This window comes from Anomaloglossus baeobatrachus, chromosome 5 (assembly GCF_048569485.1).
Source record: "Anomaloglossus baeobatrachus isolate aAnoBae1 chromosome 5, aAnoBae1.hap1, whole genome shotgun sequence".
NCBI lineage: Eukaryota > Metazoa > Chordata > Amphibia > Anura > Aromobatidae > Anomaloglossus > Anomaloglossus baeobatrachus.
The window spans coordinates 308,233,075-308,258,103 of NC_134357.1; the positions used below are offsets into that span (position 1 = coordinate 308,233,075).

Sequence of the window (25,029 nt, forward strand, 5' to 3'; positions counted from 1 at the left end):
CTTGCGCGGGCCGGGGCATCATTCGACTCACCCGTTATTGGTAGCACTGGGGTCTGCGTCGTCGCCATCCCGCCTGACACCCGGCATGCAGCTCTCCCTTCATAGGCCCGAACCGCCGCGGTCAGCTCCTGCAGTTCCATCCGTTCCTCCCGAATCTGCTCCACGACCCGGGTCTCCAGCCGGTTGCAAAACTGGGCCAGCTCTCGGTACCACCAGGCAGCGGAGCCTGGTTCTGGGTTCCTGCGGTCAGACGCCATTTCTTCTGCGCCGTCTTCTGCACGGTCTCCCAGCAGTGGACTCTTCGCTGCCTCCTGTAACAAGCTGTCCAGCTTCTGCTCTGCCTCTTTCAGCAGCTCCGCTCCCAGCAGCAGGCTTGTGGCTTCCTTTCCTTCCCGCCGTCTCTCGACGCTTCCACTCTCATAGCTGGCAAGGTCAGAACTCTGCAGGGGATCTCTGGGTAGCCACACCTCTTCGTGGGCGGTAACTTCTCCCAGCGCGGGCTGCTGTTGTTTTTCAGCGCGCTTTTCATGGTGGCAATATGGCGGCGCTTCCAATTTTTCAAGCGGACCGCCCAGGCACATGGTCACCTGTCTGAACAGGTCTAGTCCTTATCCTGTTCACAGCGCCAGATGTGAAGCCCCACAGGTGTTGTATCGGTGCATACCTTCAGGGACTCCACGTAGCTGGTTCTGGTCACAGGTAGGGAATCTTCGGTTTTTCTCGTGACGCCACTCTCAGATTTGCGGTCAGAGGGGACCGCCACTGCAGATTAGGAGGCACCTGGGGCTGATGGTGGGTGCAGTCGGGTGTAGTAGCCTCCTGAGAGTGAGGCAAGCCCCAGGGCCCTGTGTAAAGCTGTAGTACCACAAGTCGCAGAATGACCACACACAGGCAGAGTGTCTTTCAGGGTTTTTACTCACTTCAGGTGGCAGGGTGAGTAACCCGGGCGTAGCTGGGATGAACCAGGTGGGAACCAGGTATCCTTCCGGCTGACTGTATGAGGGTGACTACAAACTCGCCTTCCTTAGCCCTTGGTGGTTTGGGGTGACCCCGACTTTGAGTCCCTATGGGGGTCACCCAGGGAAGATGCTGCAGCCTCTCTCCCCTTCTTGTTTTGCCGTGTGCTTGTTCCCCGGGCCAGGCCACTCCAGCCTCTTGCCTCCTGTGACCTATGGGCCCTACTTGCGGTTACGTGGCTGCGGCTTTTGGTTGTTGTGGTGTGGGCTGTAAGAGCCCCACACCGGCAGGTTTAGCAGGGAAAGGTGAATCTATCCTCGCTTCGGGATCTGCCGCCCGGTTGGGCCTGGTGCTCTCTAGAAGTCTCCTTACTTCCCACTCCGTGCACTCTCTAGCTGAAGCTGGCTTTCAGGCAGCACTTCTAGTTGACCGTTCTCCCCCGTCTGTAGTCACTGCGCGGGCGCTGTTAGACAGCATCAGCCCCACAGGTCTGCTCCTCACTGAGCCCTCTGGAGTTCTCCCTCTAACTGACTCACTGCTCCTCCTCTCCTGTTCTTGCCTACGCCACCTAGCAACCAGACTCTCCACCACACCCCTTGAGAGGAGATGGAGGCTTTTTAACCCCCTGCCACTATTCCAGTGGAGGTATAGGCTTTGCCCCCTCCTGGGATCCCCAGGGGTCCTCTCATGGGTACATGTGTGAGACCTGGTCACTATGCGCCTGTGTTCCACACCCCTGTCAGCCTTCTGGATTACCTGTATTGTACTGTTCCCAGCATGGGTGCAGCACTCAGTGGTGCCTGACCAGGTCAGGGGCGCCACAGTTGCACCATCCGTCACTGCAGTAAACACCATAAATCACAAAAATGTAAACACGCTACAACTCCAGCATTTTTATTTGTTGTTGCTGCACCACTGGAAAACAAATGCAACAAAAAGTGATGAGGACATGGTAGTCGCCCCAAAAGTACGATGTCAAAGGGGTATCAATAAAAATATCAGCTTGATCTGCAAAGACAAAAAACCAACACACAGCTTACCTGATGGAAATGAAGAGTTTCGGGTCTCAGAACATGGCGACACAAACCACATTTATTTTTACATCACTAAAATTCTAAAAAATGTGCATAAGTGTAGTTATGTCTTAATTGTACTGAAGAATCATGTTGTCAGGTCATTTATGATGGTAAAACAAAACGCATAAAAAATTCTGCAGCACATACAGACAGTGTGTGACAGGTGACACGTCCAGTGCACAGTGTCAGTATTCTGCAGCGCCTGCAGACAGTGTGTCACAGGAGACACATCCATTGCTGAGAGTCAGTATTCTGCAACACATGCAGACACTGTGATAGGTCACACGTCCAGTCCAGTGCTCAGTATCAGTATTCTGCAGCACATGCATACACTGTGTGACAGGTGACTCGTCCATTGAGGAGTATTAGTATTCTGTAGCGCCTGCAGACAGTGTGTGTGACTGGAAACACATCCATTGCTGAGAGTCAGTATTCTGCAGCGCCTGCAGACAGTGTGTGACAGTAGACACATCCATTGCTCAGTGTCAGTATTCTGCAGCACATGCAGACACTGTGTGACAGGAGATACGTCAATTCCTGAGTGTTCGTATTCTCCAGCAGATGCAGACACTGTGTGACAGGAGACACGTCCATTGCTGAGTATTAGTATTCTGTAGCGCCTGCAGACAGTGTGTGTGACAGGAGACACATCCATTGCTGAGAGTCAGTATTCTGCAGCACATGCAGACACTGTGTGACAGGTGACACGTTCATTGCTGAATATTAGTATTCTGTAGCGCCTGCAGACAGTGTGTGACAGAAGACATGTCCATTGCTCAGTGTCAGTATTCTGCAGCACATACAGACACTATGTGACAGGAAACACGTTCATTCCTGAGTGTTCGTATTCTCCAGCAGATGCAGAAACTGTGTGACAGGCGACACGTCCATTGCTGAGTGTCAGTGTTCTTCAGCACATGCAGACACTGTGTGACAAGAGACACGTCCATTGCTGAGTGTCAGTATTCTGCAGCACATGCAGACACTGTGTGACAGGTGACACGTTCATTGCTGAGTATTAGTATTCTGTAGCGCCTGCAGACAGTGTGTGACAGGTGACACGTCCATTGCTGAGTAATAGTATTCTGTAGCGCCTGCAGACACTGTGTGACAGGAGACACATCCATTGCTCAGTGTCAGTATTCTGCAGCACATACAGACACTGTGTGACAGGAGACACATCCATTGCTCAGTGTCAGTATTCTGCAGCACATACAGACACTGTGTGACAGGTGACACGTTCATTGCTGAGTATTAATATTCTGTAGCGTCTGCAGACAGTGTGTGGCAGGTGACACGTCCATTTCTGAGTATTAGTATTCTGCAGAGCCTGCAGACACTGTGTGACAGGTGACACGTCCATTGCTGAGTGTCAGTATTCAGCTGCACATGCAGACACTGTGTGACAGGAGACACGTCCATTGCTCAGTGTCAGTATTCTGTAGCGCCTGCAGACAGTGTGTGTGACTGGAGACACGTCCATTGCACAGTGTCGGTATTCTCCTGCAGTGCCCACTTCCCCATGCCGCTTCCTGCTCGGTCACGTGTGCACAGGTCACATGATCTACTGTTAAAGGGCCTGCTGGAGAGCGGCCGGAGCCAAGCTGTGGAAGAGGTAAGTGTGAGCGCCCTCCGGAGCAGCCCCTGCTGTCTTCCCTATGGGCACTGCTTGCTCCCCGGGCACTGGCAGGCGGAGGTCACTTCTGCTTCCCCTCTTTGTAGCCACACACTTTGCTTTCAGTGACTGACAGCTGCCCCCTGTGCCCTCTCCTCTGGGGGCGGCCTGCTCCCCACTTCTGGAAATAAGGCTCAGATCAGAGCTGCAGTGTCCTCTGTCCTCTGCCTGCAGCCCAGCTTGTTCCCACACACCAGAACAATGTTTCCTTCTGTCTTTCATGTATTGTGGTGCCATGATCTGTTTGGCAGGTTTAAAAAATAAAAAATTGATGAACTCTTTGCACACCCTGATGTACATATCTGTCTGTGTCAGGGGGAGGTCAGACCATGTATTTTAAGCCCGCTTCTGCCTCTTATAACAGTGATCAGAGCTGTAAAAGAATTGTCCATAACCCTTTTCAATGTCCTTAAAGGCACTCTGTTACCAGGACTTTGCTCCCCCATCTGAGATCATAATGTAGAGACAGAGACCCTTATTCCAGCGATGTCACTTACTGAGCTGTTTGCTGTCATTTTGATAAAATCAATGTTTTCTCTGCTGCAGATCAGAGTTCATGAATATGCTGGACTACCTGCAGCATGCCAAGTAGTCCTGTAATGATAATCTAATGCTGATTAAACAGTGAATTCATAAAAACTACACTAAGCAGCAGCCCAGTAAGGGAAAACCCGCTGGATGGAAGTGGACACCTAGACATAGTAGACTACATCTGGGTGTCTGCCTCCAATAGGCATATACTCCTGAAAATGGTGCACAACAGATCACATGGTGACTGCGTCTGCACCATTATAGTCAATGGTCCCGTCGGCGCATACATCCAAAACCTGTTTTGTCGGGGGGGGGGGGGATGGGATGGAAGCCCATGGGACCACTGAACGGGAACGCTGTATGAAAGCCGCCTAAGAGTCTCACAAATTTATTTGTTTTTTTTTTTAAACCACTAATAATTAAAGTCATACAATTCTCATGGGCGTAATCCTATTGACCCAAAGTCTTATGTTGTCAACTTATTTTTTTTACTGCACAAAATTCTATTCTCTAGTATAGCTCTGCAATATGTCATCCAGTGGAGCGTGTGCTCCGAATCCTCTGTATACCTCCTGATGAGACTGGACATGTATGTAAATGCAGTATAACCCCATAGACGTGTATCTGCCCTAATTCTGCATATCTTGGGGTACGTGCATAAATGAATTACTGCAGTCTGATTCAGCTACATTTGTGCTTGATGTGAAACCACAGTAAAAGTCTGTGCACAGCAAAAATAGCAGAAAAACCACAGCGTTTCACTATAACCTACAGATGACTTGTGCATTAGGCCCACATTGTTCCTCTTTGTTGATCTGAAGAATATAAAGGGTGGACTCTTTTCACAATTCATCACTTTCTTCAGGCCATGAGCTTGCCCTACCTAAAAGTAATAACCTTCCCCTGGTCCAGCAATCCTCTGCCATTGCCCCAGATCTTTGTTGGTTGACAGGCCACAGCCTATGTCACATCTGCAGCGCTCTTAAACCGCTGCAGCCAATCAGTTGACTCGGCGTATTGATCTGCTGAGTCCAGTTATTGCTTGCTGCTGCATGTGCGCTGTAGTTCTGATGTCAGCAAAAAACAAGTAAGTGGAGCGTTGGCTTTGGACCAGGGGATGGTGAGTAGTGCCGATAGTATTATTTTTAGGTAGTGAAAGCCTCTGATCAGAATGAGGCTGGAATCACACTTGCGAGTGTCCGATTCTCATGCCAGAAAGTAGGATGATTTCTTTTCACTTTTCATCAGTGTGCTGTCAGTGTGCAATCAGTTTTTACCCTCAGCAGCTGCTACTCATGTACTGTTATGTACAGGAGCATTTACATTGTTCTCTGCTACATGATAGAAATCTATTGAGAAAAACTGATGTCACTAGGATGGTCCGTGTGACATCCATTTTTTTTTTTTTGTTGTTTTTTTCCCCACGCACCCATAGACTTACATTGAAGAGACTCGCACGAGAAACTCACCAAAATGTAGCATGCTGCGATTTTATTTTTTTTTATTTATTTATTTATTTTTTTTCTCAGTCCGATTTGGACTGAGAAAAAAATAGCAGATGGGAGCTGCCTCATTGATTAACATTGGTCCGAGTGCAATGAGAGATTTTCTCGCATTGCCCTCGTGCGAGTTAATCGCAAGTGTGAAGCCGGCCTAAAAGATAAAAACTGAAGATCCCTTTTAAGTTTTGGCTGCTGACATGTGCTGCCTCTTATAGTTATGAACACATATTCATTCATTTATTCCATTAAAACTTTTTTTAAATATCTGGCCCATTTTGCTCCCTGTCCCACTCCCCAAAGAATGCCCTTCCATGCTATATTTATCCTCCAATTGCCATTGGATCCATCGAGCTGTAGTTTCAGTGCTCCTTATAGATCCGGCACCGTCAGGTTCTCTCAGCTGGTTTCCACCTAGCATAGTTCTGCTCTGCCTCCAGCATTGACAATGGCAATTCTACCTTTACAATACACTCTAATCTTTTGTGCACTTTATGCTCCTATACGGTAACAAACCTGACTAATTTTTCATTTTCTACCAATTACATCAATATAGCTGCATGTGTGGTTCTACCTCATTGCGCTGTCTGCTGGTTTCCAATATAGCTCAACTGTCCTGCACTCTGCCTACACAACAGAGCTTGTAATAATTAGGCAGTGCAGATCTGCCTGCAACAGACAGATCAGTGTTGTTATACTCCAAATACCACTGTGTAGATGCGTATAGTAGCACTGATAAAGCCCACGGCTACAGGTTGCAGCCCCCAGCCGTGTGCTTATCTTGGATGTGTATGAAAATTAGAGGAACCGCATGCGCTTTTTTTAAAAAAATTTTTAAATCAATGATTTAAACAAACTGTGTACAGTCCTCCCCCAATTTTGATGCCCAGCCATGACAAAGCCCGACAGCTGGGGGCTGGTATTCTCAGGCTGGGAAGACCCATGCTTATTTGACCCACCAGCCTACAAATAGCAGCCTATAGCCGCCCAGGATTGTGGCATCCATCAAATCTGACAATCCCAGCACTTTATCTGACTTATCCCGATTGCCCTGTGTGGTGGCAATCGGGGTAGTTAAGGGGTTACTGACAGCTCACAGCTGCCTTTAAGCCCTAGATTAGTAATGGGGTGGAGCTAATCTGTAAGTCAAAATAAATAAAATGCAAAACACAGAAAATAAAAATTGTATTTGAAATAAAATACAAAAACACCCACTTGCACCTCGTTATTAACTCCAAAACAACCAGGTCCGATGAAATCCACACGCGGTTCCATGATGATTCCAGCTTTGCTACATCTGCGAGGATTCATTGGCGTCTGCGCGGTCAAGTATGCGAAATGCACTTTACCAATTTCCTGCTGATTTCCCTCATTCAGTGACAATTGGGGTAATAAGGGGTTAATGACAGCTTACAGCTGCGTCTAAGCCCTAGATTAGTATTGAGAGGTGTCTGAGACCCCCCATTACTAATCTGTAAGTGAAAAGAAATAAACCCAAACACCAAAAAAATCCATTTGAAATAAAATGCACACACCCTCTTGCACCTCTTTATTAACTCCCAAAACACTCAGGTCTGACGTAATCCACACGAGGTCCCGCGACGATTCCAGCTCTGCTACATCTGCAGACTCCCAGCCAAAATCTCGGTAGTGGGTGCGACATCTCTCAATACACTTGCCTTGAGTATGACCATACCCATTAGTCTGGTTCTGGCCAGGAATATGCATATCATATACTTGACAGTCATTCCCGGCGCAGACACAAACGAATCCTCTCAGTGCATGCATTGGGAGGATTCACCAGTCTTGTCTCTCACTCTGAACCAAGAGCTTATAAGGCATTATTATCAGCCATATAATAAAAGTTGTTCTAGCAACTAATGGGGGTCCCAGCAAGTAGGATCCCTATTAATCTAACAATTACTACCTATCTATTTAATTTATTTACTAAATTGTGTGGAAAGGAATACTCTTTAAACGTTATATTTTGGATTCTTGCAGGTGGCTCAAGATGATGAATCTAAGGTGTTTTGAAAGTAGGAAATGCTGGTCCGATAGCATGGTATTGGGGCTGAGTGTCTTTGTTTTAGTCAGTACAGTTTGCAGTGCAGTGCCCTCCACTCACTTGGATACATGCGCTGTGACCCCTGCCAGTAGATTTGACTGCCTACCAGATAAGGGTGTAACAAAGGAAGAATGTGAAGCTCGTGGTTGCTGCTATTCTCCGACTAAAAAAAATCCACGTATTGGACAACCATGGTGTTTTTTCCCATCCACATATCCAGACTATAAGGTGACCTGCAAGAACGAGACAGAACATGGATTTACTGCTACCCTTGTCCGATCCAAGGAGACCTTCATGCCAAACGATATTAAGACTTTGCAGCTTGTGGTGTTATTTGAGACTGATGACCGACTGCATTTTACTGTAAGTATCTATTTATTTATTTATTTATTTATTTATTTTCTGCCATTGATTGCTTTAACTTTATATTTCTTTTCAGATTGGTGACCCAGCTCAGAAACGTTATGAAGTGCCCATGGACACTCCATGTGTGAAAGGAAAGGCAACGAATACTCTGTATGACGTCCAAATAACTGATGACCCCTTCAGTATTGTAGTAAAAAGAAAGAGCAATGGACAGGAACTGTAAGTGGCTGCTAATTGTTTAGTATAGCTAAGTCAGACTGCTATTGTTTAAAGGGAACCTGTCGCCAGATTTGGGCCCTATAAGCTACGGTCACCACCAGTGGGCTATTATATACAGCATTCTAACATGCTGTATATAAGAGCCCAGGCCGCTGTGTAGAACATAAAAAAACACTTTTTAATACTCACCTAGGGGGTCGGTGTGATGCAAACTGGTCAGATGGGTGGTGCTGTTCTCCGGGACCAGCACCTCCTCTTTCTGCCATCTTTGTCCTCCTTCTGAAGCCGGCCTGCATGATGCAGCCTACGTCATACACCCTAGCCAGCATTGAAGTCCTGTGCAGGCGCATTTTGGTCTGCCCTGAGCAGGGCAGATCAAAGTATTGTAGTGCGCCTGCGTAGGACCTCAATACCGGCCTGTGTGCATGACGTAGGATGCGTCCTGCACCCAGGCTTCAGAAGAAGGAGGGTTAAGATGGCCGAAAGAAGAGGCGCCGGTCCCGGAGAACAGCACCACCCATCTGACCAGTTTGCACCACAGAGGGGCAGAGATGAGCGGGTGGAATATCCCGCCCACCTCCTTCCTTCCTCATTGTGGGCGGCCGCAGGTTCGGTGTTGTTCTTCGTTCCTGGGGTGTCACACGTAGCGATGTGTGCTGCCTCGGGAACGATGAACAACCTGCGACCTCAACAACCAATGATTTTTTGAAAATGAACGACGTGTCAACTATGAGCGATTTGGTGAGTATTTTCCATCGTTAACGGCCGCTCATTGGTGTCACACGCAATGACATCACTAACGATGCCGGATGTGCGTCACGGAATCCGTGACCCCGGCAATATATCGTTAGATACGTCGTTGCGTGTAACGGGGCCTTTAGTCTCTACCTGTTTTTCCCCACCCCTCCCCCTGCAAAAAAAAAAAATGCTCCATTTCTCCTGGAGGGAAAATGTCAGGCTGGTGGTTCCTCCCAGCCAAATTGTCTATTTGTGGATACCGTAGATAGCAGAGAGATAAACCTAAAAACCTCCTATTCTAATATGTTGAATCGTATAATATATAGGCACAAAAGGTGTAGGACATTTCGTACAAGTTGTTGCAAAGGGCATCTCCCAATCTTCTAAGTGCTCTTTTCTTCGTTCTTTTTCATTCTTCTTTGTTCTTCTTCACATGTCCTTAAGCCCACAATTAATTCTTGTTGACTAATTTACCTTTTTGCCATAAGCAAATAATACCTACAGTATAACATTGGTGTTTGTGTGGACTTCCTTTACGAAATTTGTCTCAGACCAAACTTTATTAATACATATGAAATGTATTTTCTTTTGTTCACACACGTAAGTGCCACAAGCTTGATAGTTGTAGATCTGTGAGCCACAAGAGTTTGATGGTTTCAGTTTACACTAGGTATTTTTGCAGGAACAGACATTTAGTACACTTGTTCTCTTGATTACCAAGAGGCCGCAGGCCAATGATAACTTCACACTGATTCTTATGGTGTTATTAGACAGTATGACTCACAGCTAGCAGGACATGCTGAGGATGAGGGTCACTACTGCTCTGGCATGGTCTTCAGGAGCCCTTCCTCACCAGACCTTCCTCCTATCACACAATGTAAAGTCTTCAGTCCTTTAAAACTAAACCAACTTGGCCATACTTTGTTATATTTTGCTTCACAAATCCTTTTAAGCTGATGTAATAAACCGACCCATCCTGATGTCTGCTGTAGACTCCACCAGGTTCAGCCTAGGACCATGAAACCTGTCTTGGTTGGCCACCAAACCCAGAGTATTGCTTGGTGTTTATTTTCACTATGCTAATTTGGCAACTTTCTGAGGTCAGTTTATTGTCTTCTCTCAGTGACTCTCCAGGCTTAATTTGCTTTTTCTAAAAGTCTGCCAAGCGACCCAGTGTGCAGCTTCTCTGCAGACCTTGTGTCACATACTTTGACCTCCAATTGGGCCCTATTAATAAATGGGCTGCTCCTGTCTCACAGCCCATCGATGCTGATCTTCAGTTCAGCGGCAGATCTCTGAACAGGACTCGGGTCTAGAAAATCTCCCAGGCAAAATGGAGGTCATCGCGATTCTACATGTGGCTCTTCTAAAAACAGTCCCTTAGTTTTACTTTTCTCATCATCCTGGCACAGTGCTGGGGTGTCACTATGCTTACATTCACATCAGCGTTAGATTTTGACTGGGCCTACACTGAGGCTGGCATCTCCTCCATTACCTGTCAGTTGAGAAAGTGACTATAGTCACTGAAAAGCTATGGTGTAATGGCCGCTCCACTGAACATTGTGGTCAGTCTAGTGACCAAGATCCAAAGATATAGCATTATCACATACTATATAGAAATATGATGTACATTTTCCTGCTATTTTGTTTAATCTGCAATAAACTGTTCACCCATCCTTATTTATGGCTACAAATATAGAAATGCCTGACTATATTTCCTTGGTGAGATTAGTGGACATCTTATTCCAAAACCATGAATATTAATAAGAAGTTGGGCCCTAATTTGCAGCTGTAATGGCTTACACTGTTCAAGCAAGGCTTATTACACGATAATGGCTTTCAATAGGCATTCCATTTAATCCAAAATGTGCCCAAGGGCTCTCGGCAGTCCATTAGAGTTTCCGGAAATTTAACTCTTCATAAGATGCCTTTTTATAGACCTTGCTTTTACACAGGGGCGCAGACATGCTAAAATTGCAAAGAGCATTCCCAAATTGTTAGAAGCGTGAAATTGTAGAAAACGTAGTATAGGCTGTTAGATTACCATTTACTGTAAATAAGGTTTAAGCCTCCCGTATAGATTAGACTAATGTCCTCAGCATCCGCCAATATCCATTGGTTTGCCCGACTGTGTAATGTGTATGGGGAAGTCAGCTGACTGTCAGGTTGAGATATCAATCGGGCGTGTCCAATTTTAGGACTGCACACTGCTTTGCTCAGACATCTCTGTTGGTGGCTTTTCTCAGTCTGTGGCTTTCAAGTAGAGAACATGGGCACACTGCAGAATGAGCACTGCGGTGTATGAGAGAGAAGGCTCTCAGCCAAATCCTAGGGCTGAAACATCAGCTCTAGTGATGGGCGATCCACCCCCCGATGATCGGGTGCCTCGCCCGATCGTTTTGTAAAGATCAGGATCAAGATAACGCGAACTTGCGTCCAATCACCGATCCAGGACTTTACAGTTATGGGATGGGGCGGGGGGGGAGCTGTAAAATAAAGAATATAGTTAATAATAAACACTGTCATTATACTTACAAGTCCCGCGATGCATCCTGCAGGCTCTGTCTCCCGGCCACTTTTGCTTCCGATCATTGCTGTGCGCCCCGGTAAGCACCACTGCCTAAAGAACCTTCCATGACGTCATAGCCATGTGACCACTCTGGTGTGAATGTTGTACAGACATTGGCTGATAGACTGGTCACATGATTATGACGTCATCAAAGGTCCTGTTAACTGAACTTTGATTGTCACTGTGCGAGTGTTGCATCGCATCACGATGCACAATCTCCTGACAGGAGCGGTCAGCTGCATGCATTTCTATGCAGCTGAGGCGCTCCTGTCCTGAGAGCATCAGGCTTTGCGGGGTGGTGCAGTGCGAAACGCAAGTGGAATCATACCCTCACTGTCAGCCTGTTTCTCTCTCTCTGTACAGAGCAATGTAGCAGAGCTGAACAAATTTCTATGTTGTGTGGGGTGTTTTTTTTTTGTTTTTTTTTTTTTAAACTGTTTACTAGAAATTCATGGTGGCCATGTCTAATTTGATGTGACACCATGAATTTTGGGCTTATTACCATCTGAAAATACAAAGCTGGTATTAACCCCTTTATTACCACCAGGGCCGCTATACGAGCGGGGTAATACACCTGAAAATGGCGCTAAGAAACAATGCGCCATTTTCAGGGGTGGCTACGGGCTGTCTAGAATCCCAGCTGCCTGGTTTTACTTGACTGGCGATCAAAATACAGCGGGAGCCCACGCATTTTTTTTTTTTTTTAACTAATTAAAAAAAAATAATAATTGGCTTCCCTGTATTTTGATTGCCAGCCAAGGTAAAGCCAGGCAGATGGGGGTGGCAGCCCGTAGCCGTCAGCTTTGTCTGTGCTGAGAATGAGAAATACTGCGGAGCGCTATGTCATTTGTTTAAAATTATTTCTTTTTATACAAATTATATATAATATAAATATATTATAATATATATATATATATATATATATATATATATATATATATATATATATATATTTTATATTCGTGTGTTAGTAAATAATAGAATATACTTTTTATTTAATTGTAAACGTGTCTTAAGTAACAAACATTCTGAGGAGGGATGTCTGTAGCACACATTAGGCATACGAGAGCTCTTCAGGAAGTTTCATATAAAAATCCTTTTTATTCCTTCATATAGTTACGACAACAGCAATATTTTGATCTGTATGGTCTCTTAAAGGCTGTGGAGGTATAACCACTTTTACATGACACTTCCTCAGGAGCAATTTGGTTTTATTTAATGGGAACTTATCATGCGGAGGGGAAAAAAAACCCCTCATAACTTGCAGATATAGGGTTAATAGCCTTCTTATCCTGCCCACCGGTGGCATTTAGGCATTTAAAGCCCCACTGGTGGGAGGAAATTAATGTTATATTCCTCCCAGCAGCGTTCAGCTTCCAGACATAGGGGTGACTGTGACGCTGGTTCAGTTGCCATATGTAGTGACCAGCAGCTGTAACTGGGTACTGACTGAAAGCCGGCTCTGCATTAGAGCTGGCTGTTAGTGATGAGCGAGTACTAAAAAGCTCGGGTGCTCGAGGCTCGGGCCGAGCATCCCAAGATACTCGTGTACTCGGCCCGAGCACCGAGCCCAATGTTATCCTATGGGAGACCCGAGTATTTTTGTGAAATGACCCCCGGCAGCATGTAGAAACCCTAAAAATGGCACAAAAGTCTCAGAAGAGTGCTCAAATGACATGGCAACAGCATGGGGAAGATCCCTTGAAGCATTTATCACTCAAAAGTCACAGCTGTGAACAATTTTGTCCGCGTTTTACGCCATTTTTACGGACTCACCAGAAAACCTTACAAAATGACACCAAAATGAATTTTCATGGCGGAAATGTTAAGGGCACATACCCAATAGTGAGATAGAGCTAATGTATGTTACTTTTTGAGATCAATACATGAAAGATTTTACGTGAAAACATTGAGTGGCACTCCGATGTCCCTGAGAAGAGACGTACATAAAGGCCTCTGAGTCTAATGTGCCCATTTTGAGGAAGTGAGTCTTTGTAGTATTTTCCTTTGCCAGGGCAGTCCAAAATTGTGAGGTTCACCAATGCCCCTGCATACAGACGTGCATGAGGGCCTGTAAACCTGAAGTGCCCATTGTAAGGAACTGGGTCTATTGTAGTATAGCCCTTTGGCAGGGCAGCCAAAAATTGGGAGGCTCCACATTGTCCCTGGATAGAGATGTGCATGAGGGCCTGTAAACCTGAAGTGCCCATTGTAAGGAAGTGGGTCTATTGTAGTATAGCCCTTTGGCAGGGCAGCCAAAAATTGGGAGGCTCCACGTTGTCCCTGGATAGAGACGTGCATGAGGGCCTGTAAACCTGAAGTGCCCATTGTAAGGAAGTGGGTCTATTGTAGTATAGCCCTTTGGCAGGGCAGCCAAAAATTGGGAGGCTCCACGTTGTCCCTGGATAGAGACCTGTTAGGTTCTTAGTGCCTCCGTGCTTGCATTTAACGTGTGTGCCTGTTGGTGGCAGCTTTCCGCTGCACTTGTGTGCGTTTTGCAAAAACTTGGATATAACGCACAAGTCTAGTGAATACACATCAGCACAGCATTGCAAAATGCGCAAGGGCGTTGTCAACGAACAAGGAAGTGGACGTGATGGTGGTGCAGGCAGAGACCGAGGTCGTGTGCAAGCTCTAATTTCGCCACAACAAAGGGCCACATCTACTCGCTCGCACGTCCTGTCCCAAATTCTTGGGGACCGCAGCAGTACACCGCTCTTGAACCAAGACCAGTGTCAACAGGTTGTTAGTTGGATGGCGGATAATGCTTCCAGTCAGATTGGCACCACCACAAACACTATGTCTTCCACACGGTCAAGTGTCAGTAGCCGTGATACTGCACCGCACATTTCAGAACCTGATCCTCCTTCCTACCACCAGGCCGAGTACACGTCCTCGGACATTACTGATCCCACACTTGGACACTCGGAAGAGCTGTTCGTTCACGTTTCCATTCACACATTCTGGCCTCTCGCCAGCTCCTGTTGAAGTGGGCCATGACGAGATTGTATGTACAGATGCCCAAATATTTGAGCAGCCACGTTCTCACGAAGTTGGCAACGTGTCTCAACAAGGGGTGGACGATGATGAGACACAATTGTCAGGAAGTCAGGAGGAGCAGGGTGCGGAAGAGGAAGACGACGTGGTGGATGATCCAGTAACTGACCCAACCTGGCAGGAGGATATGCAGAGCGAGGACAGCAGTGCACAGGGGGAGGGAGGCGTAGCATCAAATCAGGCAGTAAGAAGCAGGGTGGTGGCCCCAGGCAGACGTCAGGCAACTGTTCCCCCGGAACAACACGACACAAGGTGCCTGTACAAATGTTAGGTCTTCCCGAGTCTGGCAGTTTTTTAAGTTGGCTCCAGATGATTCTAAAAAGGCCATTTGCAACACCTGCCGTGCCAGCATCAGCAGGGGTACCAAAACTAGCAGCCTGACCACCACCAGCATGATCAGGCACATGTTAGCCAAGCACCCGACTTTGTGGGATGTACAACAGAGTCGAGGAGCAGTGCTTGCTGATGTCACTGCTACGTCTTCGCTTGTTGTGCATGCGAGCCAATCCCCTGTCCATGCTGCCCGCGAACAAGCCTCCTCCGGCCCTGCACCTGCAGTTGCCCACGCAGAAATAACACCATCATCAAGCACGTCCTTGTCCCAGCGCAGCGTTCAGTTATCCATTCAGCAAACCTTTGAACGCAGGCGCAAATACACTGCCAACGCCCCACATGCCACACTTCTAAATGCTAACATTTCGCGACTGCTTGCGCTGGAAATGTTGCCTTTTAGGCTGGTTGAGACAGAAGCATTCCACGACCTGATGGTGGCAGCTGTCCCACGTTACTCGGTCCCCAGCCGCCACTATTTCTCCCGGTGTGCCGTCCCCGCATTGCATAACCACGTGTCACAAAACATCACACGTGCCCTGAACAACGCTGTTTCAGCCAAAGTCCACCTAACCACAGACACGTGGACAAGTGCATGTGGGCAAGGCCGCTACATCTCGTTGACGTCACACTGGGTTAATATTGTGGAAGCTGGGACCCAGTCTGAGCGAGGGACGGAACACGTCCTTCACACACCAATTTTTGCAGGCCCTACCTCAGTCAGGGTTTCACCCACACTCTACAGCTCCGGAATGTCATGCTCCTCAGCCTCCTCCTCCTCCTGCGCATCCTCATCCACTTTACCCTCCACACCAGTCCCAAGCTGGAAGTGTCGCGGGCGGAGGAGGGGACGCTGCGCTCTCCCACTGCTCGGGTCCGGCTGCCGCTGCTCTACGGCTGCTGCTGCTCGGTGGCTCGAGCGATGGCCGGATCCCGGGGACTCGAGCGGCGCTCATCGCCCGTGAGTGAAAAGGGGTCATTTGGGTTTTGGGGATATTGTCCGTGACGCCACCCACGGTTGTGGTGATTGTGTGGACACCACCGCTGCTCTGGACGGGGATCCCGGGAGCCTGTGACAGGGAGCAGCTTTGTTGTTATTTCTCCCCTCCGTGGGTAGGGGCGTTGGTTGTCTCGGGGCCCGGTGATGGGGTAGAGATGGATGACAGGCGGGTTGCGGGGCCTGATGAGGTGCAGGGTCGCAGGGGCAGCGCTGTGCCGCACGGCACGGAGGTACTCACTCAGCCCAATGATGATGACACAGTTCACGGTAAAACAAGTGGCTGGATGGACGGGTCCCTCGGACGGCTGCGGTTGTTCCTCCCTGCAGGTTAGTGATGACTGTCTCTCCCTGCACCTAAGTTAAGTGTTGGTAGTGATGGTTTCCCACCGGTAACCCGCTCCCCGACCTGGATATGGGCCGGAGGAGCCCCTTTTGCCCACAGGCGCTGGCCCTGGGAGACGGTTGCCCTTGGCGGTGGCGGTGTCTCCCCTTCACGGTTGGACGGTTGCCTTCTATCGGGACTTGGCTGTTTGGAAACCCTGAGGTCCCCTTCACTAACGGATTTGGCAAATTCACGGCGACACCAAGCCTTGCCGGGATCCGAAAGGCCCCTGACAATGGTGCTGGCTTCTCTTTGTATGCCGGTCCGGTACGGCCGGGTCACCACCCGTCCACGGTCCTTACGGCAGACTCCAATCGGCCTCCACTGCAGACGGTTACCACATCCTGCCAACCTTGCTGTCCTGTCCGGGCCACACACCCGGACCAACTTCAGGCTCTTTGCTGTCACTTTTCTCCTCTCTACTACTTTCCTCCTTCCACTTCCTTAGCTTAACTCTCACTGCCTGTGTTTTCCCTCCTCCTTGGTGAGTGGAGACCAACCGCCTGGCTCCACCCCCTGGTGTGGACAACAGCCCCTGGGGAAGGCAACAAGGATTTTGTGTTTTGACTATGATATGCCTGCAGGGAGTGTGGGGTGTGTAAGTGTTGTGCTCTGTGGCCCCTGGCTTGTCCAGGGCGACACAGAAGCACTGCAGCACTGCCTCGGCGAAGCGGCAACAGGCTGTGCTGAAGCTAAACTGCATAGGTGACAAACCCCACAATGCAGAAGAGGTGTGGACAGCTCTGAAACAGCAGGCAGATCACTGGCTCACACCTCTGAACCTAAAGCCAGGAAAGGTTGTGTGTGACAATGGCCGGAACCTGGTGGCGGCTTTGAGGTGAGGCCAGCTGACACATGTTCCATGCGTGGCCCATGTGCTCAACCTCGTGGTTCAGCGGTTTCTAAAGTCATACCCAGAGCTGTCTGATCTGCTGGTAAAAGTTCGCCACCTGTCTGCACATTTTCGAAAGTCACCTACTGCTTCAGCCGGCCTTGCCGGCTTTCAGCGCCATTTGCATCTTCCGGCTCACAGACTGGTGTGTGATGTCCCCACGCGTTGGAATTCAACTCTGCACATGTTGGTCAGGATATGTGAGCAGAAGAGGGCAGTTGTTGAGTACCTGCATCAGCTAAGCCGTCGGGAAATGGGTCAAACTCCACACATAACACCTGAGGAGTGGAGATGGATGTCCGACCTATGTACCATCCGCCAAAACTTTGAGGACTCCACCAAGATGGTGAGCGGCGATGACGACATTATTAGCGTCACCATACCGCTTCTCTGCCTTCTAAAATGGCCTCTGCTCAAAAAACAACCATGATGCATTGCAGGCGGAGCGCGATGAGTTTGAGCAAGAAACAGTAGTGGGTGTGGGTGATAACACACAGCCCAGCCTCGTCTCATCACAACGTGCAGTGGAGGACTATGACGAGGAGGAGGAGGATGAAGACATGGAGCAACTCTCTGACCAAATTGAGGATATGACATGCAGTCATATCCTCGGTTCAGCGTGGCTGGCCAGAGGACAGGGTAGATGATGATGATGATGAGGAGGACAGCATGTTCAGTCATCGTGTTGGTCAGGATACTGAAGTGATGGCTGTTAAGAGTCTGGCACACATGGCTGACTTTATGGTAAGCTGCCTGTCTCGTGACCCTCGCGTTAAGAACATCTTGGCCGACAATCATTACTGGTTGGTAACACTGTTAGACCCACGCTAAAAGGAGAACTTTATGTCTCTTATTCCCGAGGCGGAGAGGTCAGGCAAAATGCAGCAGTTCCAGAAGGCCATAGTCGCGGAAGTAGGCAAAGCATTCCCCTCACAAAACGCTAGCGGCATAGGTCAGGAATCAGTGGACAACCAAGGCGTACAGCCGAGAGGGGCACAAGTCCAATCCGCCAGAGGTAGGGGAACAGTCTTTAAGATGTGGGACAGTTTTCTCAGCCCCTCACATACCACAGCCCCTGAGGTGCGGGGTAGTGCCACAAGAAATCCTAAGTTTGCCCAGATGCTCAAGGAGTACCTTGCAGATCAAACAACTGTACTCCGACATTCCTCTGTGCCTTACAATTAATGGGTATCCAAGCTGGACACGTGGCATGAATTGGCTCTCTACGCCTTGGAAGTCCTGGCCTGCCCTGCCGCTAGCGTTTTGTCAGAGCGTGTTTTTAGTGCCGCAGGTGGAATCATTACAGATAAACGCACCTGCCTGTCAACTGTAAATGCTGACAGGCTGACTCTGATCAAGATGAACAAGGGTTGGATTGGGCCAGACTTCACCACACCACCAGCAAATGACAGCGGAATTTAAAGTTTGTAACGGGAATTTGCCATGTACCTCCACTCACCCATGGTAACACCTGGACTCTGGCTAATCGCTGGACTTCTCCTCCTTCTCCTCATGCGCCATCATGATGACCGTTACAATAGTTAGGCTGTTGTTTCAGGTATACCCCCAGTGTTACATTTTTTCGCCCATTCTTTCAGAATGGGCATTACAACGACAGGAGACCCGCTCCTTTGCAATGGGAACAATGTTTTGAGGCCCTCATGCACATCTCTATCCAGGGACAATATGGAGCCTGTACGCTGCCACCGACAGGCACACACGTGCGGTTTTTAAATGCAAGCACGGACGCAATAAGAACCTAACAGGTTTTTAGGAGCGACAATTACTGAGAAGTCTGACACTATCTGGACTGTTTTAGACTGTGTACACCAGCCCCAGATATGATGAAGGCTGGTATACGGTCACCACTAGGAATGGCTATATACCCTGCCTGCCTGTATACTGCTACAATAGTCCTCAAGGACTCTTCTGGTCACTAGCCTGTATTCCGACCTGGCTATACCCTGCCTGTATATAGCAACAATAGTCCTGAGAAGGACTCTGCTACTGTACTCCGACCTGGCTATACCCTGCCTGTCTGTATACAACTAGAATAGTCCTGAGAAGGACTTCTGGTCACACTGTTTGCAGCCCTGCTACGGAAATAGCTATAAAGGGCCGCAAACCTTTCCCTGAAGCAGCGACACTCTCCCTGCACTGACTGTCTGGATGGCTGTGAGCAGAGCACAGCGCGCCCGCCGGTATAAAGGCTCGGTCACGCTGTGCGGGCCGGCCAATCACTGCAATTCCACAACTAACAGGGCTGTGGCATTGCAGTGGTCTGCCAGCCAATCCCTGCATGAGGGCTGGCTCTCAAAAGAGCGCCAACATGCAGGGATGAAGACCACGAGTGAAGCACGAGTATCGCGAGATTACTCGGTCCCCGCCGAGTAGCCCGAGTACAGTGATACTCGTGCGAGTACCGAGTAGTAACAAGCATACTCGCTCATCACTACTGGCTGTTAGTCAGTACCCAGGGCACACACTGTTACAGCCTGGAAATGCCATTAAGAATAAAGTTAATTTCCTCCTGGCAGCAGAGCTTTGCTCAGAGTGCCGTTGCTGGGAAGGTTTATTAAGCTATTAGGCGTTGTGCAGTTTTTGATGCAGATTGTGGCCCAAAGCCACATGTCTCTCTTCATGCCCGCAAAGTCAGAGAATTCTGAATGCTGTGCACGTGGTGCTCATTTTTTACTTGCATATTTGGTGCAGAAAATAATTAGCAGCATGTCAATTGTTGGTGCGTATTTTAGCCCTTTTACCTATTGAATTCATGCCCCAAAACGCATGCGTTTTTAGTGTGTTTTTCTGCCAGAAGATGCAGATTTCCTCTAGAAAATTCCTGCAATGTGTGTATATGGCCTTAACCTGCAGATTAACCTCATATCTGCAGGTAAAAAGTGTGGGGTTTTTTTGTTTGTGTTTTTTTTTTATTATTTTTTTTTTATTTTTTTTTGAGTAATTTTTTTCACATGACCGTTTCCCTTTTTAAGCATCGTATCCTGTTCATATACAAAACTCTACGTGAGCATACTGACGAGAAAGCACCGAATTACCAGAGGGCTCTACTTATTTTTAATCATTGTATGGATTTTGTTTCAGAAAACATATATATTTTCTATAAATTCCAAATCGTACTGCGCCATTTACTTGTTTGGTCATTCCAGGTAGAATAATGAGATTCTGTAGCATCTCTGCTTTTTATAATTTTGTGTTTTCCTATTGTTTCTCCATGAAATTTACGAATAAATTGGATGTTACCATTTTCATTTTAAGTTATATAAATGGCCATCTGAGAGTTACCAGTTGGGGGTCTCCCTATATAGTCTGGCATTGATATAGTCACCACTGATTGAATAGTGTGTTGCGGCCCACCCCAACTTGTGACACCCAGCTGCCAAATTATTCTTAAAAATCTAACTGGCATAACGGTGTAATCCCTTTCTAAACCCAAGTTCAGGAGAGAGAATAGTTTCTATTAAAAATGTTTTTATTTTCTTCTTTTCCAGGGTGAACACTGCCTTGGCTCCACTTCTGTTTGCAGATCAGTTCTTACAGATCTCCACATCTCTTCCCTCACAATATGTATATGGTCTCGGGGAGCATCTCACCTCCATTAACCTAAACACTGATTGGTCACGACTGACTTTTTGGAACAGAGATCTTGCCCCTGAGGTAAGGAAGTATTTTCCAGTATAAAATGCATACATTTACCCATTGGTGATATCTGACAAATGGTTACAACGAATATGCGCACTTACTCGGGAACTGAGACCACCCCAAAAAGCGCAGATGTCGGCTTTGTTATACTGAGGGCAACTACTGCGATTTCTACAATTTTAACCGCTCAGGTGCTGTTGGTTAAGAATTGGGATGTCATTTCCAACACTCGTCACCCCATCCTATGAAGTGATCAAGGGTCGCCAATGAGTTATGACAGCCATGGGCTTTCTTTAAAGCCCCTGTTCTGCCATGCTGCTACACATATAGATCCCTGCATGCAGCTGTATTTCATATATATATATATATATATATATATATATATATATATATATATATATATATATCTCAGGAGGCCTAAACACGTGGGCCACTTCTGGCGGCCCGCAGTGACAAACGCAGGCTTTGGCAAGGGGCCATCGCAATCACAGCGCTTTACTTCAGATGAATGATTAGTGGTGCCAGGCAGAAGAAATCTCTGCAGAGCTTATCCAATGGCAGCCACCAGCCAATCAGAAGCCAGCCGCTGACATCGGTATATGACGTCACTGTATTACTACAGGATGGGACATTGCTACAAGAAGGGAACTAGGACAGAGGGCATTAGTACAAGAAGGGGTCCAGCATGGGCATAAGGATGGGCACATTACTACAGGGGAAAAGGATGGTTCACGTTCCTACAGGGGACAAGGATGGGGCACATTGCTACAGGGGACAAGGATGGGGCACGTTGCTTCAGGGGACAAGGATGGGGCTCGTTGCTACAGGGGACAAGGATGGGGCTCGTTGCTACAGGGGACAAGGATGGGGCTCGTTGCTACAGGGGACAAGGATGGGGCTCGTTGCTACAGGGGACAAGGATGGGGCTCGTTGCTACAGGGGACAAGGATGGGGCACGTTGCTACAGGGGACAAGGATTGGGCACGTTGCTACAGGGGACAAGGATTGGGCACGTTGCTACAGGGGACAAGGATTGGGCACGTTGCTACAGGGGACAAGGATTGGGCACGTTGCTACAGGGGACAAGGATGGGGCACATTAAAGTCTATGAGCACAAAATTACTGTTCAAACCAAGCACAGTCACTTGGTGCTTCCTTGGCGAGGAAGAGCAGTTCAGTTCACATCACTTTCCCACCTTCTTGTTTTCGATTTACTTAAACTCTTCACTGGTTTTTGTAAAGCCAGATCAATCAATCAGAGAAGAGGGGGGTGAGATTGATAGAAAACAAGTATACTGAGCAAAAATATAAGTGCAACCCTTATTTATGTCTTTGTTCCTATTTTTCACGCGTTTGAACTCAAAGATCTAAGACTTTTTCTATGTACACAAAAGGCTGTTTTCTCTCAAATATTGTTCACAAATTTCTCTAAATCTGTTACTGAGCACTTCTCCTTTGATGAGATATGCCACACCTGTGAGGTGGATGGATTATCAAACTGCTGATTAGACAGCATGAATATTAAACAGATGTGCCTTAGGCTGGCCACAATAAAAGGACACTCTAAAATATGTAGTTTTACAGTATTGGGGAGGTCTGAAAACCAGTTGTCTCTATCTGGTGTGACCATTTGCCAGTACAGTAAAAAAAATGGGATTCATCCTTGGAGAACACCTTTCCAACATGCCAGACTTCATAGAATTTGCATTTGCCCACTCAAGTCCGTTACGATGATAAACTGCAGTCAGGCAGAGACCCCGATGAGGTTGACACACATGCAGATGAGCTTCCCTGAGATGGTTTCTGACAGTTGGTGCAGAAATTCTTTGTTTATGCAAACCGATTGTTTCTGCAGCTGTCAGCGTGGCTGGTCACAGATAATCTTGGAGTTGAAGAAGCTGGATTTTGAGGTCCTGGGTTGGTGTGGTTACACAAGGTCTGCGGTGGTGAGGCCATTTGGATGTAATGCCAAATTCTCTCAAACTCTTGGAGAAGGTTTATGGTAGGGAAATTAACATTTAAAGGGAACCTTTCACCAGATTTGTGGCCTATAAGCTGCGGCCACCACCACTGAGCCCTTATATACAGTATTCTAACGTGCTATATATAAGCTCCCAGGCCGCTGTGTAGAACATAAAAAAACCCCTTGATAATACTCACCAAGGGGGTCGCTGCGATGCAGACTGGTCAAATGGGTGGCGCTGTTCTCCGGGACTGATGCCTCCTCTTTCGGCCATCTTTGTTCTCCTTCTTCTAAAGCCGGGGTGCATGACACGTCCTGCGTCACACACACAGGCCGGTATTGAGGTCCTGCGCAGGCGCACTACAATACTTTGATCTGCCCTGAGCAGGCATAGAAAAAGTCTTAGATCTTTGAGTTCCGCTCATGAAAAATGGGAGGAAAAACCCAAATGTTGCATTTATATTTTTTTTGTTCAGTATAAGTGAAAGTGGGAAGGTAAACTAATAAACCCAAGGCAGCAGTGAGTTCTTATGCTTGGTCTGAACAGTAATTCTGTGCTGACAAACTCCCTTTATAGTAAAATACAGGCAGTATCCATACAACCATTTTTGATGAGCTTTACATTTTAGGTAGTTAGCCACAATTATTTAAACATTCAAAAATAAGATCTGTAGTGTTGAATTTTTTTTTTCTTTTTTCTTCTACAGAAAGAAGCGAATTTATATGGTTCCCATCCATTCTATTTGGCTTTGGAAAAAGATGGTTCAGCTCATGGGGTGTTTCTGTTAAACAGCAATGCTATGGGTATATATTTTACTTTTTAATGAATAGTTTTCATGTTCTTGTAAGATGTGAAAGTAACCACTGGCAATCTTGTCCATTGTACAATATTCACAAAATTGTCGAATGCGCTGATATACTGGTGTCTTAAAGGGAACCTGTCACAATGGATACCGTTAACTTTCAGATATACTGTTAATCTGCAGGTCAATAGCGTTATGTAGGTGCCAGACTACATACATTTTTACAGACTACAATACCTAAAGTGCGGCACCCTGTAAATTTTAACTTTTTTCCTCTCTGGAGCATCTGGCTTTCATTAATACATGTTGGCATGGCTACAGTCATCACTCACAGCACTGAGTGGTGGCTGTAAACACATTCCGGTACGTGAACAGTCGGCTTTGCAGTGCATCAGTGCAGAGTTGGCAGTCAGTGCCTCAGTGTGCTTACAGCCACCGCTCACTATGTACTGAGTAGTGATTGTAATCGTTCCCTATATCATCTGACTATTTCTACCCCGAGGTGCCAGCTTTCAGTTACTCCCATGAGGTGCCAGCTTTCAGTTACTCCCATGAGGTGCCGGCTTTCAGTTACTCCCACGAGGTGCCGGCTTTCAAATTACTCCTACAAGGTGCTGGCTTTCAGTTACTCCCACAAGGATGTGCTGGCTTTTAGTTAATTTTTCTCCCATGTGCTGCACTTTCTCACGAATTGTGCACCCATAATTCTTCTGTATTTTCCAAGTGGGTGAGTGTTAGCCACATGTATGAGATTTGAATACTTGCAGTCAGGTGCTGACTAGAATCCTTTTTGCTTCTCTCACTTCTTTTCTATTGAGAGAATTTGGATGACCCTAGTCAGCACTTGACCTCAAATATACAAGTCTCCTACATACAGTGACCATTTACCTACCTGGAGAATAACGGGAAAATGGGACCGTGTGCACATCGCACCCTTATGATTCCGCAGTCTGTATTCAGATAGAATAAGTGCAGATTTTAAGAGGCAGGTGCACCAGCCGAGCTTTTCTATGGAAAGCAGCTTCAGGAAAAGGCTGACAGTCGTTTTTCCTGAGGCGGCTTTGATGATGGCTCAGTTGTGGTTCTTGCGTAGCTCTGCTGTTGTCGGCTTTCATGCCATACTATTGGGTATAAAAAGCAGATGGCTATTTTGCAGGCAGGGCCTGAAGAATGAACTTGTGACTACTTTTCATTTTCTTCAGGATTCTTATCTGTAACGTGACCTCTGCAGCCAAGAACTGCCCTTT

The 25,029-nt window shown here is 47.2% G+C and overlaps 1 protein-coding gene across 1 annotated transcript in view; it reads left to right on the forward strand.

Moving 5' to 3' along the window:
* Positions 1–3,553: 3,553 nt before the first annotated feature.
* LOC142311351 (lysosomal alpha-glucosidase-like) overlaps positions 3,554–25,029 on the forward strand; it is a 63,050-nt gene continuing 41,574 nt past the window's right edge. The window contains exons 1-5 of the mRNA XM_075349696.1: positions 3,554–3,648; positions 7,740–8,166; positions 8,243–8,388; positions 20,866–21,031; positions 23,687–23,783. Of these exons, the coding sequence (XP_075205811.1) occupies positions 7,750–8,166; positions 8,243–8,388; positions 20,866–21,031; positions 23,687–23,783 (826 nt within the window). The 5' untranslated portion in view covers positions 3,554–3,648; positions 7,740–7,749. The remainder of the gene's footprint in view (positions 3,649–7,739; positions 8,167–8,242; positions 8,389–20,865; positions 21,032–23,686; positions 23,784–25,029) is intronic.